Source organism: Rhinoderma darwinii, chromosome 7 (genome assembly GCF_050947455.1).
Source record: "Rhinoderma darwinii isolate aRhiDar2 chromosome 7, aRhiDar2.hap1, whole genome shotgun sequence".
In the NCBI taxonomy this organism is placed as follows: domain Eukaryota; kingdom Metazoa; phylum Chordata; class Amphibia; order Anura; family Rhinodermatidae; genus Rhinoderma; species Rhinoderma darwinii.
Window position 1 is genome coordinate 22,087,682 of NC_134693.1, and position 20,301 is coordinate 22,107,982.

At 44.0% G+C, this 20,301-nt stretch overlaps 2 protein-coding genes across 3 annotated transcripts in view; one reads left to right on the forward strand and one right to left on the reverse strand.

The window, feature by feature from the left end:
• LOC142657685 (calcium-activated chloride channel regulator 1-like) overlaps nt 1-20,301 on the reverse strand; it is a 1,094,600-nt gene that overhangs the window by 44,209 nt on the left and 1,030,090 nt on the right. The gene's annotated exons all lie outside the window — the stretch shown is intronic.
• On the forward strand, nt 170-15,472 carry LOC142657677 (cytochrome P450 4A4-like). Of its 2 annotated transcripts, none has more exons than XM_075832952.1 (12): nt 170-433; nt 3,250-3,394; nt 4,617-4,661; nt 5,408-5,535; nt 5,648-5,772; nt 6,412-6,563; nt 6,797-6,903; nt 7,349-7,539; nt 8,250-8,383; nt 8,511-8,575; nt 10,722-10,804; nt 14,134-15,472. In XM_075832952.1, exons 1-12 carry the CDS (start codon nt 242-244, stop codon nt 14,300-14,302), a joined length of 1,536 nt encoding a protein of 511 aa, XP_075689067.1. In that variant the 5' UTR covers nt 170-241; the 3' UTR covers nt 14,303-15,472. The 2 variants fall into 2 exon arrangements, with proteins under 2 accessions (XP_075689067.1, XP_075689068.1); XM_075832953.1 differs by lacking the exon at nt 170-433 and adding an exon at nt 2,235-2,501.

Below are 20,301 nucleotides of genomic sequence, written 5' to 3' on the forward strand. Positions count from 1 at the left end.
ACCTGCCTCAATAAAAAGGAGAATAAAAAAATACAAACAAAAATGTTTCTGTGTGCATTGTGTGCCAATGACCTCCCATGTTTCCCTCATTCACATCGTGTGTCTGCTCCAGCCCTCCTCCCTTCCCTCCTCCTCTGGGCAGTGTCCTATGAACCTGCCTTATCAGAAAAGGATCTTCCTTCTGTCACTTGCAGCGTGACAATCCATCCATATGTAGCAGAGCCCAGGCTGCGTTCCGGTAATGTCTCCCCCTGTATTCTTTGGCCTGCTCTCACTAAGTGTTTCTGATCTGTGGTTCTGGGCTGCCTGGCTCTGCCTCCTGTATGTGCTGGTAAAAGCCTATAAGCTCTATCTGAAGCGGAGGCAACTGGTGAAAGCCTATAGTCGATTTGAAGGTCCCAATCGTCATTGGTTGTTTGGCAATGCTCATGAGGTAAGACATATGCAATATATAGTGTTCTACGCTGGGTTTACCTTTGGAGCAAATTGCTTAAAAAGTATTACACTAGAATAATTTTATTAACAGAAGCGCTCACATTAGTCCCATTTCTTGCCCCCCCCCCCATCAATATGTACTCTCACTTGAAGTAGATCTAGATATTTTACAATGTATAGGCGCCTTCATTGTAGACAGCTAACAGTATATTCTATACATTGACAGTAATGCAGCTTTTATTGGGGGCGCTGTGTCGGATATCCTGACAACAGACATGGCCCTGAAGGGGTCTTGCTCCTTGGAAACTCCCGGCTCAGTAAGGCAAAGGAAGGGGACTCCCTATAATCCAAATACTATCAACAGAATTGTAATGTAGGGGTCATGTTTGATTTTTACGTAAATTTGCACTTACCTGTGGGGGCACTGCAGGGAAATAGGACACTTCCTGCCATGTTCCACCAAACATTACAGCTGATTGTTGGGGGTCCCTGCAGCAAGACACCTCAAATTCAGATTATTGTCGGAGAAATGTGTCTAATATAAAGGGATTGTTCAAAGTGAGATCTACATTGGCACAGTTATGCCCCATAGAAGTATCGTACTGCTGCTCTGTTCACTTTAGAACTTGAATAGAGCCGTAATATGGCCGTATGCATCAGCCCTTATATTGACAAAGTAAAAATGTAGGAACTGTCTCCCGTCCTGCATAAATCACTTCAGGTGAATGGACCTATGAAATCTTTGGATCTGGAGTTTGAGCTCTACTTATGGCTCTCGCGATGTTCTCAGCCTGATAATGTCTGTGTTGTAGGTTATATAGCATATTTTTCCCCCTTTCACCCAGATAAATGGTACGATATATTATGGAGACTCATGTTGTTTCTGCACAATGGTCTGAATGCCCAACAATGTACCAGCAAAACAATGCACAAAAAGAATTGGGTTACGGTCATAGGGTTTTCCTGGATTAAAAGAATTGGGCCCAATATCCTTAAAATGTAATAATAACAGTCATTATACCGCACTCACCTTGAGAATTCTGTAAATGTTCCTGTGCCCCCCCCCCCCATCGAGTATGTGGTGATGAGAGAGCCAAGCTAAGTCACACCATCTGACCGCGCTGGCCAATCACTGCTGTGCTAACGTGTAGCATGGTGTCTCAGTGAGGGTTTGAATCCGACCAAGGGCAATATCAGCATGGAGTTTGTATGTCCTACCCATGTTCGCTTTGTGTCCTCCGGTTTCCTTCCATACTCCCAAAATATACAGATATTTAATTGGGGTTAATGCGTGTGCGTCTGATGTAACAAAGCCAACAGCGGACATGGACCCCACTGGATCGCTAATGGATTTGGCTTAGGGGTAAGGTGGTATTACACAGCCTGACGTGGGCCGTGTAGACAAGTGCCGATCAATGTGACAGCTCGTTGATCGGCGTTTGTTTGCTCCTTTCACAAGGAGCTAACATGGGGATGAGCGCTCCTTACTCCGATCGCTCGTCCCCATTCAGTTCTAGCGTGTTGGCAGCACGGGAGGTATGCTGCCGACAATGATAAAAGTTTCTGCATTTAAAACGATGTAATCAGCCGATGAACGAGTGTTTGCTCGTTCATCTGATCGCTGCCCTGTTTACACGGCAATTATCGGGAACGAGCGTTCTATGAACGGTCGTTTGCCCGATAATTGGCCAGTGTAAAAGGACCTTTAAACCAAGGTAAAGAGACTAAGGGTATGTAAATTCTTTACCCTCAAACCGTGCAAAATGGTATGGACTTTCCCACAGGGAATCCCCAGGTCGCTACACCCGGAATAGTCTCCATTTATTGGCTCACGCGTGCAACCCAAGAGTTGAGTGGCAGGATGCAGGAGCAAGGCGGCAGAAATGAGAACAGCAAATACTGCTGCGTGTGAGTCGGCACAGCGTGAGGATATATTGAAGCTATATAAGCATCAGGAAATAAAAAAATGTGTTGTCACTTCAAGCAGCGCCAATCAGGTGACATCACCTGTACCTCGCCACGTAAGCAGTGAGGACCAGGGATGGGAATGCCGTGGAATTCAGAAGGTGAGCATGTTGCATAGTCTTTAGTCTTAAGAACATTGGGACAGAATTCCTAATATTGAATACGTTTTTTTGCAGTGTAAACTTAGACAAGGCAGTCTAAAAATGTACCAAGTTTATCAAAATGGTGTACACTTTATGAAAATTTGGTGCGTCTAACTAGACATGCTAGATAATTTTTTCTTTCTTATAACACCTCTTAGTTAACTTAGTTCATGCCAGTTTTTTGCACCTAAATGTTGGCACAAACTTGGTTTACGTTGTTGGGTTTTAGGCAACGCCACGTTCTGCTGGACCTTATCCCCTTTCCTGTTAAGCCACTACCCCTTGTTGAGCGTGCCGAAAAAAGTGTCTAAAACTGTTAATAAATGTGTCGCACATTGCGTTTTGAATAGTAAATCTGCCCCATTAGGTCCAATTCTTTTAACCAAAATACCCCTTTACGACTCAGTCCAAAAACATTAGGCTTTCCTTCACCTGGGGCAAAGATTCGTCTTGCTGCCCTAGCCCTATAGCTAAATGAGTGGCTTGTTCATGCTTTCCCCTGAAAAGACTAGCTATGCCCCTGGTTCAAGTGAATGAGACTTAGCTGCAATACCAAGTACAGCCTATAGAAAGGAGTGGCGCTGTTTGTTGAAGAAAACAGCCATGTTTTTCTCATGTCATACAACCCCTTTAAATAATCATACATTATTTGTACTGTTTACTGATTTGAGATTTTAATAAAAACCTGACTTTGTCTCATCCTTAGTTCCATGGTGACGGCAAAGACTTGGACATTATAGTTCGTTATGCTGAACAATACTCCTACGCCTATCCAATGTGGCTGGGAAATTTCTTTGCATCACTGACTATAAGTCACCCCGATTATGCAAAGGCCCTTCTGTCCAGGCAGGGTAAGAGCTGTCATTCTTTACCTATGCTGGTGTCATGTATTATGCTTTTGTTGATTTATAGTGAGCAGTACCAAATTGCTTCATGAGCATATAGGACATAAGTATTAATTTATGTCACTATATCCTAGTGGAACAGCACTTGTTGTCGATCATGTTTTATACATCCCATAATCAGGCCAATAATTGGGCTGTGTAGAGGGAATATACTGTATTTTGTGCTCCTGATCATGTTAAAGGCAATGTCCATTCTCACAACCATTAGTTTATATTTCCAATGCATCTAAAATGAAGCAACCTTGCAAATTGTCTTGATTAAAAATGCCCTACTGTTTTGTGTCTACAGCTCCTATGCAGGCCTATGTGCCTCTATGGTAACAGACTACAAACAAGCCCTGTGTAGTCTGATCATGCAGTCACACTCCCTTCCATTTGTTCACAATTTTTTACCTTATGTACACATGTAAACTTCCGTCATAGGAACAGAAAACCAGAATTCAATGTTGTGATGGATCTGTTATATGACGGACCCCATTATCTTTAATGTGTTCTGGCAGGTTCCCATCATGGTGTCCGTCATTTTACCAGAAAAAAATAGCGCTTGCTGCACTGTGTTTTTCTGGAATTTTTATGGCATGTGCGATGGAGGCTCATTATGCCCTACGGGGTGCTGTTTTGTGTATTTTTTTTTTCTGTTGAGCTCACCAGTACTTCTCATAGATGTCTATAGTAGTAGAATAATAAGTTCAGACCAGTGGAAATTTGTCAAAACAAGATTTGTGTCTATGGCTGGTTTTTAGTGGGAGGCTGGTGTAGACTGAGATCGCTCCGTGACTCTACGCTTGACTAGTGGTGTCACTGAATCTGGTCTACTGTCGTCAACTTATGTGAGATGAATCCACAAAACTGATAGCAAATGAGGGTTCACCACTGGACCCCATCATCTGCATATGGTGGAAAGGAGCCAGTGATCCCACATAGCTGTCTTGTTATAAAACAAGTAAACACCAAAGAAAACAGTTTTCCATGAAGGAAGCTTTGACGAAGAGATAGATAGGTGTTTGATGATCTCTAAATTGTGAAGTAAGTAATCAAAATAGTTGTGTTCTCCTCTCACGTTAAAGCTCGCCCAAATGTCAGCATATCCATTACTGAAACACTGTGAACCATTTAAAATAGTTAAGGTGGTGATTTAATATTTCATCTTCTTCTCCTCCTTCTACAGATCCGAAGGATAATTTTGGCTACTACTTTATTACTCCATGGATTGGTGTGTATTGGTACAATTTACAACACTAAATATGCCTGTAGATGACTGGTGATGATGTCATCAGGTGACACGCTTCATGCTAATGGGCTCCATTAAATACTTACACTAATTAAATGTGCCAATATCTGCTCATTAGAAGTACTGATCAGCTGATTAGTGAACATTCAACTTTGACAGACATTTTACAATTCACACACACACACACACACACACACACACACACACACACACACACACACACATACAATTCACACACACACACACACACACACACACACACACACACACACACACACACACACACACACATATTCTACATAAAAACTTGAGCAACTTTGTAAACACATTGCATTACTGATTGTGAGTTACAGCCTGTATTAGTCACCAGAACTGCATTTACAATTCTGCAAGCTTCAGAGCTGAAATCACAAAACAGATAAGTGTTGGTTGTAATACCAGTTGAGACCAGCTTCATATCAATGCCCATAGTTATGGAACAGGATATTCAGCAGGCACAAATGGGTGTTTTGTCACCTACACTATACATGACCTATATGGAGGGATATAGTAGTGAATGTCAAACCCCCTATGACCCAGCATTTTTTATTTTTATCAGATCTCTCATGCTTGTAAGGGGAGCGATTCAGAAAATAGAAATAAATTAGGAAATTGCTGAATATTCAATTGTCTTAAGAGAATTTGAAGAGGACTGGGGAAAATACATTTTTAACATTTGTGTCATTTAGGGAAGGGGTTGCTGGTGTTGTCAGGACAGAAGTGGTTTCAACACCGCAGGCTGCTAACCCCGGGATTTCATTATGATGTTCTGAAGCCGTATGCCAAACTAATGTCTGACTGTGTTCATGTCATGTTGGTAATTATACAAATTAGAAAAAAAATTATATATATAAAATATTAAAGAAAGGAAAAGCAGATAACAGTTTTGCAAGCAATTTCTGGTCTCTGTTATCTTCTCATTGTTTTAGGACAAATGGGAACGTCTTATCCCCGATGAGAACCCAGTGGAGCTTTTCCATCATGTCAGTCTCATGACCCTGGACTCCATCATGAAATGCGCCTTCAGTTATCAAAGCAACTGCCAGATGGACAGGTTTGTTATGACTTTATAGCAAAAAAAAATCACTTTATCTGTGTGGTATACCTAGGATTTAATAACCAGCTATGTGCCGTATTTGCATTTCTTGCAGGTGGGTCCAAAGAAAACCACAAGTTTTAACTGTTTGTACTTACCGGCTGGCAGAGTCTTGTAATTTTCTGTGTTACTGTGGGTGGGTGGGCACTGGACTGATATATGAATATATGGTGATACGGACCAATGCCATCAGTGGCAGGACCGCTTCTCATCACCGGGACCCATGGCAGTAGCATGCTTTGTCCCGCCCACCCTTGAATGAATGACATCCTTAGAATAGAGAATGTTTGCAGGATTTCTTGGGAAATCTTAAGATTTCAGATTTTATTATCAGTATCTCCTGGCCTACACCCAAAAAATTAACTCTCTTCAAAAGTGAAGCCTTTTCACAATGACTGTCATGCCGAAGAACAGTCAAAAAATCCATGATATTTTTTTACAGATATCTATTGGGTTTTGACCTTGAGAACGATCAATATGTGGGGAGAATTTAACCCTTATCAGAAAAGGACTTTACAAAGATGACAACCTTTCGGAGAACAAGCGATTATACGAGTGAGTGTGTACTCATACTCATTTTCTGTTCTATCCTCACAGTGAGAGTGCCTACATCAAAGCTGTTTATGATCTCTCTTATCTGGTGGACTTCAGATTTCGCTGTCTTCCATATCATAATGACTTCATTTTTCACCTGAGCCCTCATGGATTCCGTTTTCGAAGAGCATTGAGGATAGCACATAAACACACTGGTGAGTCCCATTGATGTGATAGACCGTGATTAAGCTTGTACTGTTAAATGCAAGACCATTAGAAGTCTCCAAAGAACTGTTGATTATGAAGACGAGAGACTTTCAGGTTAAATCCTTCTTGGTAGTTCTAGAATTCAAGGATTGAAGACAAATAGACTGAATTGTATTATTTATATAAAAAATGACAATATGAAAATCATTATGTATTATATGTCTATTACTATAATATTCAGATAAAGTAATTAAAGAGAGGAAACAGTCCCTCAAGGAAGATACAGAGCTGGAGAAGATCCAGAGGAAGCGACACTTGGACTTCCTTGATATTCTCCTCTGTTCTAAGGTAGGGTATGGTGTCACTTTGCTTTCCATAAGTTTTTAAATTGTCTGTATGACATAATGAAGTATCTTTACTTAGATAAAAGGCTTCTAGACAATAGACTAGGACGAGAGCAGGAGCGGACTTACCATTTGGGCATTAGTTCAGTGTCTTAGGGTCCATGGCCAGAGTGGGCCTCAGCCCCATGGCCAGTAAATGTGTAATGCAAGTGATAAGGGCTCCTCAATTGTATTTTAGTACTCAAGTCAAGCGTATCATGGCTTTAGGGGTTAGTAACAGGCCCATGACCTTTAAGGGGCCCAGACCACTGTCAGTCCACCTATGGACGAGAGGTCACTACATGTTCAAACATCTTCCTCAAGTAGACGAATACTTGCATTTCTTTGCGTCCTCTAAGTATCACCCACCTATGGGGCATCCATGGGCTTGTTGTATTTTTATTTCATAGGATGAAAATGGTCAGGGTCTATCTGATGAAGATCTGCGAGCAGAGGTGGACACATTCATGTTTGAAGGACATGACACGACAGCCAGTGGCATATCCTGGATATTATACTGCTTGGCTAAATATCCTGAGCACCAAGAAAAATGCCGCCAGGAGATCAGAGAAATTCTGGGGGAGAATAAAAACGTAGAATGGTGAGAAGATGGTTTGTTAAATGTCCATTACATTTTAACCCCAATGGGTGTGCACAAATATATCTATGTTCAATGGGTTTTAGACTTTCGTCAGGCCGTAGGAGGGGAGGCTAGATGTCAGTGACACAAGTTACACATTTCAGATGTACTTTAATTAACCTGAAAGATGAAAAAATAAATCAATGTGGTTGCCTAATTTTGGACAACCTTTTCTCAGACTGCACATCTTGAACCTCACTGTAGTTGATCAGTAGGGTTTTTGCCATAAGAAGCATGTCAAAGCTAGAATGTCAAAGATGAGCAGTCTGATGTTTAAGGAGAGATCAACGTCTTCCATCTGCCAGATCACCCACCAATTACTGAGCATGTGATGCATTTCTAAGGGCACGTTAGTGTCGTTTCTCTGGGTTTTCCCTCCTTTCCCATCCCTCCTCCTGACGTCTCTCAGAGGAAAAACCCAGAGAAACTGCACTAGTGTGCCCTTAGTAATGCATCACACTGTCAGTAATTGATGGGTGATGGGGCAGATGGAAGAAGTTGATCTCTCCTCAAACATCAGACTCCTCATCTTTGACATTCTAGCTTCAGCAAAAAAAAAAATACAACTTTTCTCTTTTCATTACTTCTAATAGACACGGTAGTTTGTTTGCATGTATATGTGCAGTTTTTATTAGAAAAGTTCATTAATGTTTTTGCTTTTATGTTACCAGGGACGTCCTGGGGAAGCTGCCATACACCTCCATGTGTATTAAGGAGAGCATGCGTCTCTATCCACCAGTACCAGGAGTGGCTCGTGAACTTAAAGAGCCAATCAAATTCTGTGATGGGCGAACCCTGCCCAAAGGTCAGTCCCATTGCCCTTTGCAAAATCCGACATTTCCAAAATGCAAAGGTTAAATAATTTCCATAATCAGAATTTTCCAATCTGAATGTGTATGTGAATAGTCTTTCTATTTTTTTTTTTTATACAGGTGCTGATGTTTTTATCAGTATATATGCTATAAACAGGTGCTCCAGTGTCTGGGAGAATCCAGAGGTAAAAGAACTGCTGTCATTTTTCTTAAATACATTGAAAATCTCTATACAGATATAGCCAAGTTTATTAAAGTCATTGAAAAGTCACTGAAAAGGTCAAGATAAAGTTTCTTGCCACTATGTATTTAATGCGTTAAAGGTCAAGATAAAGATGGCTACATCTGTACATCTAGTTATGTGAACTTAATGTAATCCTTTTTATGGGGAATTTCTACCCTTTAATATTCTGTGCTGATTAATTTCGTATTATATCTTTATATTGATCTGAGCTCTATTTAATTATATAGAGTACCAAATTCCTGTGCATAGACATTGGGGAATTTATCAACTTTTCGACGCCACGTTTGTGGCCTTCAAAAGTCACAAATGTATCAATAGTCACAATTTGCGAAACAAGAAAATGGGTGGATTACTGGTAGGGGCTTCTAGCGACCTGTCACATTTGATATATAATTTATGTGAGAAACTAGCGTAAATTATAGGGGAAATGTACACCAGCTGGTAGCTGGCGTAGATTTCCCTTTCTGGCACACGGATAGATGAAGAGCCATGAGCCTCTTAATGAATTAGCTGCATCTTACCCCTGCGGGCTTCAAACTAAGACTGGCGTATGAAATGCCATTCTTAGTATATTTGCCCCATAGAGCTAAATAATACAATTCTGGCTGCCGACAGTCACCACTAGAGGGAGCTTAAGAGCTAATTGCATACTGTTATACATTGAACTTTAAAATAAATATTCAATATGCAGTTCGGCCCTGTTCACATTTGCAGGAGCCTCTATTGCAGATTCCGTCTTTCTGGCTGGACAAAATACTGCAGCTTGCAGTGCTATTTTCTCCGACAAAATGACGGAAACCCAAAAGTACCCGTTAAAGTCAATGAGTTCCATCGGGTGTCGTTGGATTCTGTCATGCGATGGATCCGGCACTAGCATTTTTCCTGTTATTCTGAGGAAACAGAGTAAGGGTATGTTCACACGGCCTATTTACGGACGTAATTCGGGCGTTTTTGCCCCGAATTACGTCCGAAAATAGCGCCTCAATAGCGCTGACAAACATCTGCCAATTGAAAGCAATGGGCAGACGTTTGTCTGTTCACACGAGGCGTAATTTACGCGCCGCTGTCAAAAGACGGCGCGTAAATAGACGCCCGCGTCAAAGAAGTGACCTGTCACTTCTTTGGCCGTAATTGGAGCCGTTATTCATTGACTCCAATGAATAGCAGCGCTAATTACGCCCCTAATTGACGCGGCGTTCAAGCGCCTGCACATGCTGTTATGGCTGAAATTACGGGGATGTTTTCAGGCTGAAACATCCCCGTAATTTCAGCCGTTACGGACGCCCTCGTGTGAACATACCCTTACAGAAATCATAGCACAGATGTGACGAAGCCCTAAGCTAATTGCCTCAGACAGAATTCCCTCATTTAATTGCATAGATGCATTGGATGAATCAGGTTTGAGATTCACTTTTAAGGAATTTAGGAGAATAATAGGTGAATCGATTCTCTTATTATATTTTATGGACTGGTGGATCAGGTAAAACAAAGCTTTGGTAAATGATATATTTTCCTTGTCTGTATATACCATATGGGGGACCTCCACAATTTGGTCAATGTGCACTGTGGGGTTATTAATATACTCAGAATGAGCACTGCCCCCAGTGGCGAAGGTGTGAGAATAAATTATTATGCAGCAAATTATGAACAAACCAATTTTCAAACATTTTTTATTTTTCAAATGAATAAAAATGCATTGTAATACCTCTTTAAGAGACAGTAGAAGAACCTTTAGGTCTAGTTCACAGTTTTTTGGTGCGGTTTGTACCACGGAAACCACATCGTGCCAAAAAAACACCAAAACACGTAAAAAACGCTTGCGGGAAAAATGCCCTTTCTTCAGGCGTTTCCGGCTCTAACCTCCCTTTGACATCAATTGGAAGCAGAGAAAGTGGTTTGCGTTTTTTGCCCACAGCGCTCAACGGCTGCGGCCGGAAAACACGGCAAAGAGTGCAGGCAGGTCATAATCTGCCTCAACATTCCTGAAGGAATGTTGAGGCAGATTTTTCTGCCTGCAAAAACTCAGTGTGAACAGAGTCTTATAAGGACTGAATTGTGCTGTAACAAATTTACTTATTTCTGTTTAGGTTTTCGACCCCCTGAGGTTTTCTCCAGAAAATACATCCAATAGGCACTCCCATGCCTTCCTGCCCTTCTCTGCCGGAGGAAGGTAAAGCACATTCTATCATGTAGAGGGGCATCTTATACGGCAAGAGTTATTCTTTTAAAATCACATGGGGAACGATTTGCTGCTGCTACATTGCCCCCCCTGACTTGCTCCTTTCATACCTTGGACATGCTCCCAAAACCTTTCAAGGGTCTCAGCCTAAGTGCCCAGACATAACAACACCCCTAAGTCACGGCAAACTGTGGTACTAACTCATAGCAGAGTGCCCCCCCCCCACTGCAGCCATTTAAAGCCCCACCTTCACAGTAATGCCACCTTGCAGAGATTCTTCCCATTCAGTACTTAGGGCTCGATACTAGTTCCAGAAACATACCGAATAATTATAATCACATAGCAGTGCCTGTAGATTAGCGCCTACCCTGATAGTGCTCATACACTAGTGCCTATCCTGATAGTGCTCATCAGGGGCGTAACTAGGAAAGACTGGGCCCCATAGCAAACTTTTGACTGGGCCCCCCCCTCCACTGGGTATCACACAACCCCCCCTTGTACTTAGTGCCTCCCTATAGATTCCACCACACAGCGCCCCCCTATAGATAGCGCCATACACAGACCCTGTAGATAACGTCTTACAGCCCCAAATCCCCCCTGTAGATAACGCCATACAGCCCCCCTGTAGATAATGCCATACAGCCCCCTGTAGATTACGCCATACAGCCCCCCTGTAGATAACACCATACAGACCCCCTGTAGATAACGCCATACAGACCCCCCCCTGTAGATAACGCCATACAGACCCCTCTGTAGATAACGCCATACAGCCCCCCCTGTAGATAACGCCATACAGACCCCCCTGTAGATAACGCCATACAGACCCCTCTGTAGATAACGCCATACAGCCCCCCCTGTAGATAACACCATACAGACCCCCCTGTAGATAACGTAATACAGACCCCCCCTGTAGATAACGCCATACAGACCCCTCTGTAGATAACGCCATACAGCCCCCGCAGCAAAAAAACAACAAAAACGGCCTATAGTTTGTCCTACAAAAGAGATGTATCCCCTATCCACAGGATAGGGGATACATGTGTGATCGCTGGCAGCGATAAGGAGAACGGGGGACCGAAAGTCCACCGAAGTTCTCCATGACAAACCTCGGACTTCCGGCATCTGCGCAGTTCAATAAAAATGATAGGAGCGCTGGCACGCATGCGCACAAGTGCGATCGGTGCGCAAGTAATTTCTATGGAGCTGCAGACAGACCCCTGGAAGTCCGAGGTTTATCATGGAGAACTTCGGGGGACTTTCGGTCCCCTGTTCTCCTTATCGCTGGGCATCCCAGCAATCCCACATGTATCCCCTATCCTGTGGATAGGGGATGCATGTCTTTTGTAGGAACAACCCCTTCAGTGGCATCGCGCTGTAACAGCCATAGCGGCTGCTAGCGGAGCCTTCGGCCATGGGGGGCCCATGCTGGCGGGTGGCACGGGCCCCTCATGCTGCAGGCCCCGTAGCAGCCGCTACGGCTGCTACAGCGTTAGTTACGCCACTGGTGCTCATACAGTAGTGCCTACCCTGATAGTGCTCATACACTAGTGCCTACCCTGATAGTGCTCATACACTAGTGCCTACCTTGATAGTGCTCATACACTAGTGCCTACCCTGATAGTGCTCATACACTAGTGCCTACCCTGATAGTGCTCATACACTAGTGCCTACCCTGATAGTGCTCATACACTAGTGCCTACCCTGATAGTGCTCATACACTAGTGCCTACCCTGATAGTGCTCATACACTAGTGCCTACCCTGACAGTGCTCATACACTAGTGCCTACCCTGACAGTGCTCATACACTAGTGCCTACCCTGATAGTGCTCATACACTAGTTCCTACCCTGACAGTGCTCATACACTAGTGCCTACCCTGATAGTGCTCATACACTAGTGCCTACCTTGATAGTGCTCATAAACTAGTGCCTACCCTGATAGTGCTCATACACTAGTGCCTACCCTAATAGTGCTCATACACTAGTGCCTACCCTGATAGTGCTCATACACTAGTGCCTACCCTGACAGTGCTCATACACTAGTACCTACCCTGATAGTGCTCATACACTAGTGCCTACCCTGATAGTGCTCATACACTAGTGCCTACCCTGATAGTGCTCATACACTAGTGCCTACCCTGATAGTGCTCATACACTAGTGCCTACCCTGATAGTGCTCATACACTAGTGCCTACCCTGATAGTGCTCATACACTAGTGCCTACCCTGATAGTGCTAATACACTAGTGCCTACCCTGATAGTGCTCATACACTAGTGCCTACCCTGATAGTGCTCATACACTAGTGCCTACCCTGACAGTGCTCATACACTAGTGCCTACCCTGATAGTGCTCATACACTAATGCCTACCCTGATAGTGCTCATACACTTAACAATGGTTGTGTATAGGGACGCAGAGGATTTGAAGCTTCACATCAGAAAAATGGGGTTCAAACTTTTAAAAGTTATATGAAGCAGACATATCAGTGCCCATCAATGGTAGTGCAATAAGTAGTGATGCACATGAGGCAAAAAAATAATAATAAAAAAATTGAGGCTGCACATATAATTAATCTGATTGGTATGGACTTGGAAGGTAGAGATTCCCCTTGTGGAGATTCAGCTGGTGTAGGGTCTTATATGCAATGCCCCCTGGGAAAAGTATGCAAACAAGTTCTCCTCAGAAAGAAGAACACGGTCCCTCTAATGCCACTTGTACGTAGCTCTCCTGTAAGCCCATGTCTGAACCACTAAAGAACCTTGAAACTTGACTAGGAATATCACCTGTCAGAAAGACGATATATTGCAGTATATCGTGCAAGCGATCTAGTGTCATCTGTAATCATGTTTTCAGTACAGGACAGTATTTCCACGGAGAGGCAGGGACTCCTAGCGTCGTACATAACTATGGTGCTAGGAGCCCGGCTCCCTGCAGTCTGTTCGGTCCAGGACTTGCGGCCGAAATACGTTCCGTCCTTTACGGACCGAACATGCTCGTGTGAATCCAGCCTAAGGCATCTCAACCAGCACCCTACTCTGTACTGATGATGAGCAAAAATGCTGAAACAGTGCTGCTGACAGGGGAAGTCTCTGGTGTGTCTGATATTCCTAGTCATGCTTCAAAGCTTTATGATGGGTTAGGCCTTGACTTATGGCTACCTATAGGTGGCACTAGAGAGTCTGTATTCTTCCCACTGGAGTAGCGCTAAATTGTATGGTTGGTTTGGATAGCGCTCCATTTTACACCATTTTCTAAAAATGAGCCGTATTGTACAGTGCATTATTTTTCATACAATATTACATCTGTATATTCTCACTCCCAGGAACTGCATCGGGCAGAATTTTGCAATGAATGAAATGAAAGTTGCCATTGCCCTGACTTTACAGAGGTTTGAATTACACACGGTCCCTGGGAAAGAACCATTACCCGTACCCCAGCTAGTCTTACGCTCCTTGAATGGGATACACCTCAATCTAAAGAAAATAGCGTGAGAAGAAAAGTATCGGATCGGAAGACAAAAAAAACTGATCAACTTTTTTTTAAAAATGCAAGAAATTAAAATAAATACTTTTAGTTTTTCATAATTCCATCCAGTGTATATCTCTACATGGATGTAATCAGCCTCTATAGACAAGATGATAACGGGGAGTAGCAATTTTTTTCCACAGTCTCAAAATTGTGGACCACAATAACTTGGTAGTTTTCTTCCAAAAACAGTGCCACACCTGTCCACAGGTTATGTGTGGTATTGCAGCTCAGCCCCATTCACTTTAATGACGTCTCAGAGGCAACAGCTTAAAGGGTTATTCCCATCTTATAAAGGTATAGCATATCCCTAGGATATACCATCACTTTATAATCAGTGGGGCTCCGACTAGTGGGATCCCCACGGATCCTGAGAATGGAAGGGGCCACAGCGCTGATCTAGTATTGCTTTCCGCTGTAAGTTTTCATTGCATACCAGCGCACATGGCTGTGCAGGGAACTGCAGCCGATCCCATTCACTTGGGTGGCCGTGCGCCGCTGTGCAGGCGAAAAACAGTAAGGCCTTGTTCACACAGTGCAGATTTGCGGCAGATTTTGCATGCAGTTTTTAAGACAAAACCAGGAGTGGAACCTAAACAGAAGAAATATGTAAAGGAAGGACTTATAGGTCTGTTCTACTGGATCCAATTCTGGTTTTGGCTTAAAAAATGCATGCAAAATCTGCAGCAAATTAGCACTGTGTGAATAAGGCCTTAAGGGGATGCAGTGCTAAAGCAATGCGACCCCTTCATTATTAGAATCGATGGGGTCCCCAAGGTCAGACTCCCACTGATTATAAAATAGTGGTATATCCTAGTGATATGCCATCCCTTTATAAGATGGGAATAACCCTTTAAACACATTAGATTTTAATTGGCAAATCCTATTGACTTTGATGTGATCCGCCATTAATCTAATGTCTATGATGCCTGACAAAGTCCTCTAATATATGCAGTCGGGGAAAGCAAGGACCAGAGATGTTGGCTTTTTCCTGCCATAAAGATAAGCGGCGCCACAAGTGAATAGCAGCCACTTACATTTCAATCTTTTAGACAACTTTCTTAATATTTTTATGAAATAAGACTATTTATGGAAAAAGTACAAATTTGTTTAATAAAACCTTGTTATGTCTTGTGGTTGTGACATTCAGTGATATTTTATTTAAAAAAAATCAATCTGCTTGGTGTGAGGTTTTTCTTCTCCTGTGTAGGAACCAAGACAAGTGTTCAGTTTTAGGCCTAATTCACACGAGAGTATTTCAAATCCGTGTTACGCGCGTTAAAACAACGGACCTATGCAACTCAATGGGGCCATTCAGATATTCAGTGTGTCTGCCGCGTGAAACTCACTGCATGTCCTATACTTGTGCGTTTTTTTGCACATCACGCACCCATTGAAGTCAATGGGTGCGTGAAAATAACGGACAGCACACCGACGCACATCCGTGTGCCATGCGTTTTTCACGCAACAGTTGCTAAAGGAATGATGAGGGGAAAAAAACACCTCCTTCTGTTTATTTTGCTGACATAAAAAAGGCGTGACATACGGATGACATAAATGTCCCGAAAAACGGCTGAAAAATCGGAAGCAAAACGGCATTGTGCTCCGACAGGGCATTTTTTACGCAGGCCGTTTGTGTTTGAACATACCCTAAGGCCTTATTCACATGGACGTGTCCGTTTTGCGCGCTTAAAAAACGCTGCATTTTGCGTGCGCAAAAGGTCAGTGTGTCAGCAGCATATGGTGTGTGGCTGCGTGATTTTCGCGCAGCCACCATCATTATGACACTCTGTTTTTATGTTTACAAACAGAAAACCATGAGGTGCTTTTCTGTTTTCATTCATTCTTTTAACTACTGTTGCGCGAATCACGTGCGTCACCCAGAAGTGCTTCCGTGTGCCGAGCGCAATTTGCACGCACCCATTGACTTCAATGGGTGTGTGCTGCACGAAACACGGGCAAATATAGGACATGTCGTGAGTTTTAGGCATCGCACATACGCTGCGTGACATTCACTGACAGTCAGAACGGCCCCATTCACTAACATAGGTCCGTGCGAGGTGCGTGATTTCCAAGCGCGTAGCACGGACGTATTATACGTTCGTGTGAGTAAGGCTTAATTCTGTGGCGGATTTTGCGGCGGGACCTCTATTAGGCATCCGTCACAGCCTACGTTTAACATACGTTGGGAGCTTTTCCCGGCGTATACATTAAATGTAAGCCAAAAATGTTTTGTAAATGGAACAAAAAGAACATGCTGAGTCACTTTGAGGCACAGGTTATACGGTAAAGCCTCTGGGTGTGACAATGCTGGAATCGAAAAAAATGCAGAAACATATACACACAATAAAACCTGAGACGGTAGGTGAGAAGTCATCATAGGGTGCTGAACACCAGCAAATAGAAACATAAACATGCAGAAAAAAAATGTGCGAAGTCCTCCGTCATAGAAATGAATTGTAAAACGTATTTATAACGCAGTTCTCTTTTTTAGGCCACTTTCACACTTGCATATTTTGGTCAGTATTTTTATTTCAGTTTTTGGAAGCCAATGATGGACCCTACACAGAGGAAAAATCTAATGGAAAGATTTGAACCTCTTCTGTGTTTTTGGGCTACTCCTGGTTTCGGCTTCCAAATACTGATCAAGTGTGAATGAGGGCTCGTCCACACGCTCCAGAATTGCCACATTTTTTCCGGCCGGTTTTTCTTACGGAAAAAACGCAGCAGAATACAGTAGCAACATAGGGGATGAGATTTAACAAATCTCAACCACACACTGCGTAAGATTTCTGAGCCGAAATTGACCTGCGGTGCGTATTTTTCGGACTGCAGCATGTCAAATCCGGCTACGGAAGGTGTGCAGAATTGCTGCGTTTTTCAGAGGCGATGTCTCCATCTCCTAACATTTGGAAAAATGCAGCAATTAACGCACCATTTTCTGTCGTAAAAACCGCAGGAAATGGTGCGTTTTTACCGAAGCGGAAAGCCTTTGAATTTCAATAGAATTACTGCAGAAATTTTCTGCAGCAATTCCGTTGTGTGTGGACAAGTCCTTAGTCATATGAGAGTAAGGCCTTATTCAGACAAACAGGATATACGTCCGTGCAACGCACGTGATTTTCACGCGCGTGGCACGGACCTATGTTAGTCTATGGGGCCGTGCAGACATGTGCGTGATTTTTACTCAGCGTGAGTCCGCTGAAAAAAAGTCACGACATATCCGTTCTTTGGGCGTTTTTCGCACATTACGCACCCATTGAAGTCAATGGGTGTGTGAAAACCACGCATGACACACAGAAGCACTTCCGTGGGACAAGCGTGATTCGCGCAACAGCTGTGAAAAGGATGAATGAAAACAGAAAAGCACCACGTGCTTTTCTGTTTACAAACATCCAAACGGAGTGTCATAATGATGGCGGCTGCGCGAAAATCACGCAGCCACGCATCATATGGGGATGACACACGGAGCTGTAAAGTGCCTTTTGCGCAGGCAAAACGCCACGTTTTTTGTGTGCGCAAAAAGCACACGCTCGTGTGAATCCAGCCTAAGGCCTGATTTACACGAGCGTGTGTGTTTTGCGCACGCAAAAAAACTCAGCATTTTGCGTGCGCAAAAGGCACTTGACAGCTCCGTGTGTCATCAGTGTATGATGCGCGGCTGCGTGATTTTCGCGCAGCCGCCATCATAGAGATGAGGCTAGTCGACGTCAGTCACTGTCCAGGGTGCTGAAAGAGTTAACTGATCGGCAGTAACTCTTTCAGCACCCTCGACAGTGATTTCCGATCACCATATCGAGTAACCTGTTAAAAAAAAAAAGAGGTTCGTACTTACCGAGAACTTCCCGGCCGTTGCCTTGGTGACGCGTCCTTGGTGACGCGTCCTTGGTGACGCGCCTCTCTTGACATCTGGCCCCACCTCCCTGGATGACGCGGCAGTCCATGTGACCGCTGCAGCCTGTGCTTGGCTTGTGATTGGCTGCAGCTGTCACTTGGACTGAATTGTCATCCCGGGAGGTCAGACTGGAGGAAGAAGCTATCGGTAAGTCAGAACTTTTTTTTTTTTACACGTTCACGTATATTGGGATCGGAAGTCACTGTCCAGGGTGCTGAACCAGTTTAACTCTTTCAGCACCCTGGACAGTGACTGTCTCCTGACGTCGCGTACCGGAACATTTTTTGCCGGGTTCGGTCAAAACTAGTTCGGCCGAACCCGGTGAAGTTTGGTTCGGACGGTTCGCTCATCTCTAAGACACTCCGTTTGGATGTTAGTAAACAGAAAAGCGTGGTGCTTTTCTGTTTACATTCAGAGTTTGACAGCTCTTGCGCGAATCACGCAGTTCGCACGGAAGTGCTTCCGTGTGACCTGCGTGGTTTTCACGCACCCATTGACTTCAATGGGTGCGTGATGCGCGAAAAACGCAGAATTTTAGAACATGTCGTGAGTTTTTTTCAGCGCACTCACGCTGAGCAAAACTCACGGACTGTCTGCATGCCCCCATAGACTTGTATAGGTCCGTGCGACCCGCGTGAAAAGCACGCGAGTCGCACGGACGTATATCACGTTCGTGTAAATGAGGCCTAAATGAGGCCTTAGGCCTCATTTACACGAGCGTAATATACGCGCGTGCGACGCGCGTGCTTTTCACGCGTGTCGTACGCACCTATGTTACTCTATGGGGCAGTGCAGACAATGCGTGAATTTTGCGCAGCGCGAGTGCGTTGCGTTAAACTCACGACATGTTCTATAATCGTGCGTTTTTCGCGCATCACGCACCCATTGAAGTCAATGGGTGCGTGAAAACCACGAAGGTCGCACGGAAGCACTTCCGTGCGAACTGCGTGATTCGCGCAAGAGCTGTCAAACTGAATGTAAACAGAAAAGCACCATGTGCTTTTCTGTTTACAAACATCCGAACGGAGTGTCTTAGAGATGAGCGAACCGAACTTCACCGGGTTCGGCCGAACTCGTTTTGACCGAACCCGGCAGGAGACAGTCACTGTCCAGGGTGCTGAAAGAGTTAAACTGGTTCAGCACCCTGGACAGTGACTTCCGATCCCAATATACGTGAACGTGTAAAAAAAAAAAAAGTTCTGACTTACCGATAACTCCCGGCTTCTTCCTCCAGTCTGACCTCCCGGGATGACAATTCAGTCCAAGTGACAGCTGCAGCCAATCACAAGCCAAGCACAGGCTGCAGCGGTCACATGGACTGCCGCGTCATCCAAGGAGGTGGGGCCAGATGTCAAGAGAGGCGCGTCACCAAGGACGCGTCACCAAGGCAACGGCCGGGAAGTTCTCGGTAAGTACGAACCACTTTTTTTTTTTAAACAGGTTACTCGATATGGTGATCGGAATTCACTGTCGAGGGTGCTGAAAGAGTTACTTCCGATCAGTTAACTCTTTCAGCACCATGGACAGTGACTGACGTCGACTAGCCTCATCTCTATGATAGCGGCTGCGCGAAAATCACGCAGCCGCGCATCATACACTGATGACACACGCAGCTGTCAAGTGCCTTTTGCGCACGCAAAACGCTGCGTTTTTTTGCGTGCGCAAAACGCACACGCTCGTGTAAATCAGGCCTAAAAGGGATTTTCTGCTTTAGAAAACCTACTTTCAAATACCCTATGAGGGAATTCTGAGTCAATAGAGGGGGGTCTCGTGTTCAGGAGACACCTAACAAAAGTGGATGGTGGAAGTGGACAACCCAACAACCCACTAACTTAAGGTTTCATACCAGTCATTCAAAATGTTAGAAAATATTATGTATTGCAATAAATCTAATGCTCAATATCCCCTTTAACCCCTTAACGACATACCACATACATGTACGTGGTAGAATTTAAGGGGAAGTATGGCGCGGGCTCATGGGCTGAGCGCGCTCCATACTCAGCGGATGATGGCTGTGTAAGGGCCTGTTCACATCAGCGTTGGCTTTCCGTTGAGGGGTTCCCATAGTGG

Bases quoted from the DNA above. Each gene is read 5' to 3' on its own strand.
- LOC142657677 (XM_075832952.1), top strand. From the start codon at position 242: ATGTCTCCCCCTGTATTCTTTGGCCTGCTCTCACTAAGTGTTTCTGAT. The intron at 3,395-4,616 runs GTAAGAGCTGTC...CTCCTTCTACAG, and splicing joins GGCCCTTCTGTCCAGGCAGG to ATCCGAAGGATAATTTTGGC. The intron at 4,662-5,407 runs GTGTGTATTGGT...TGTGTCATTTAG, and splicing joins CTTTATTACTCCATGGATTG to GGAAGGGGTTGCTGGTGTTG.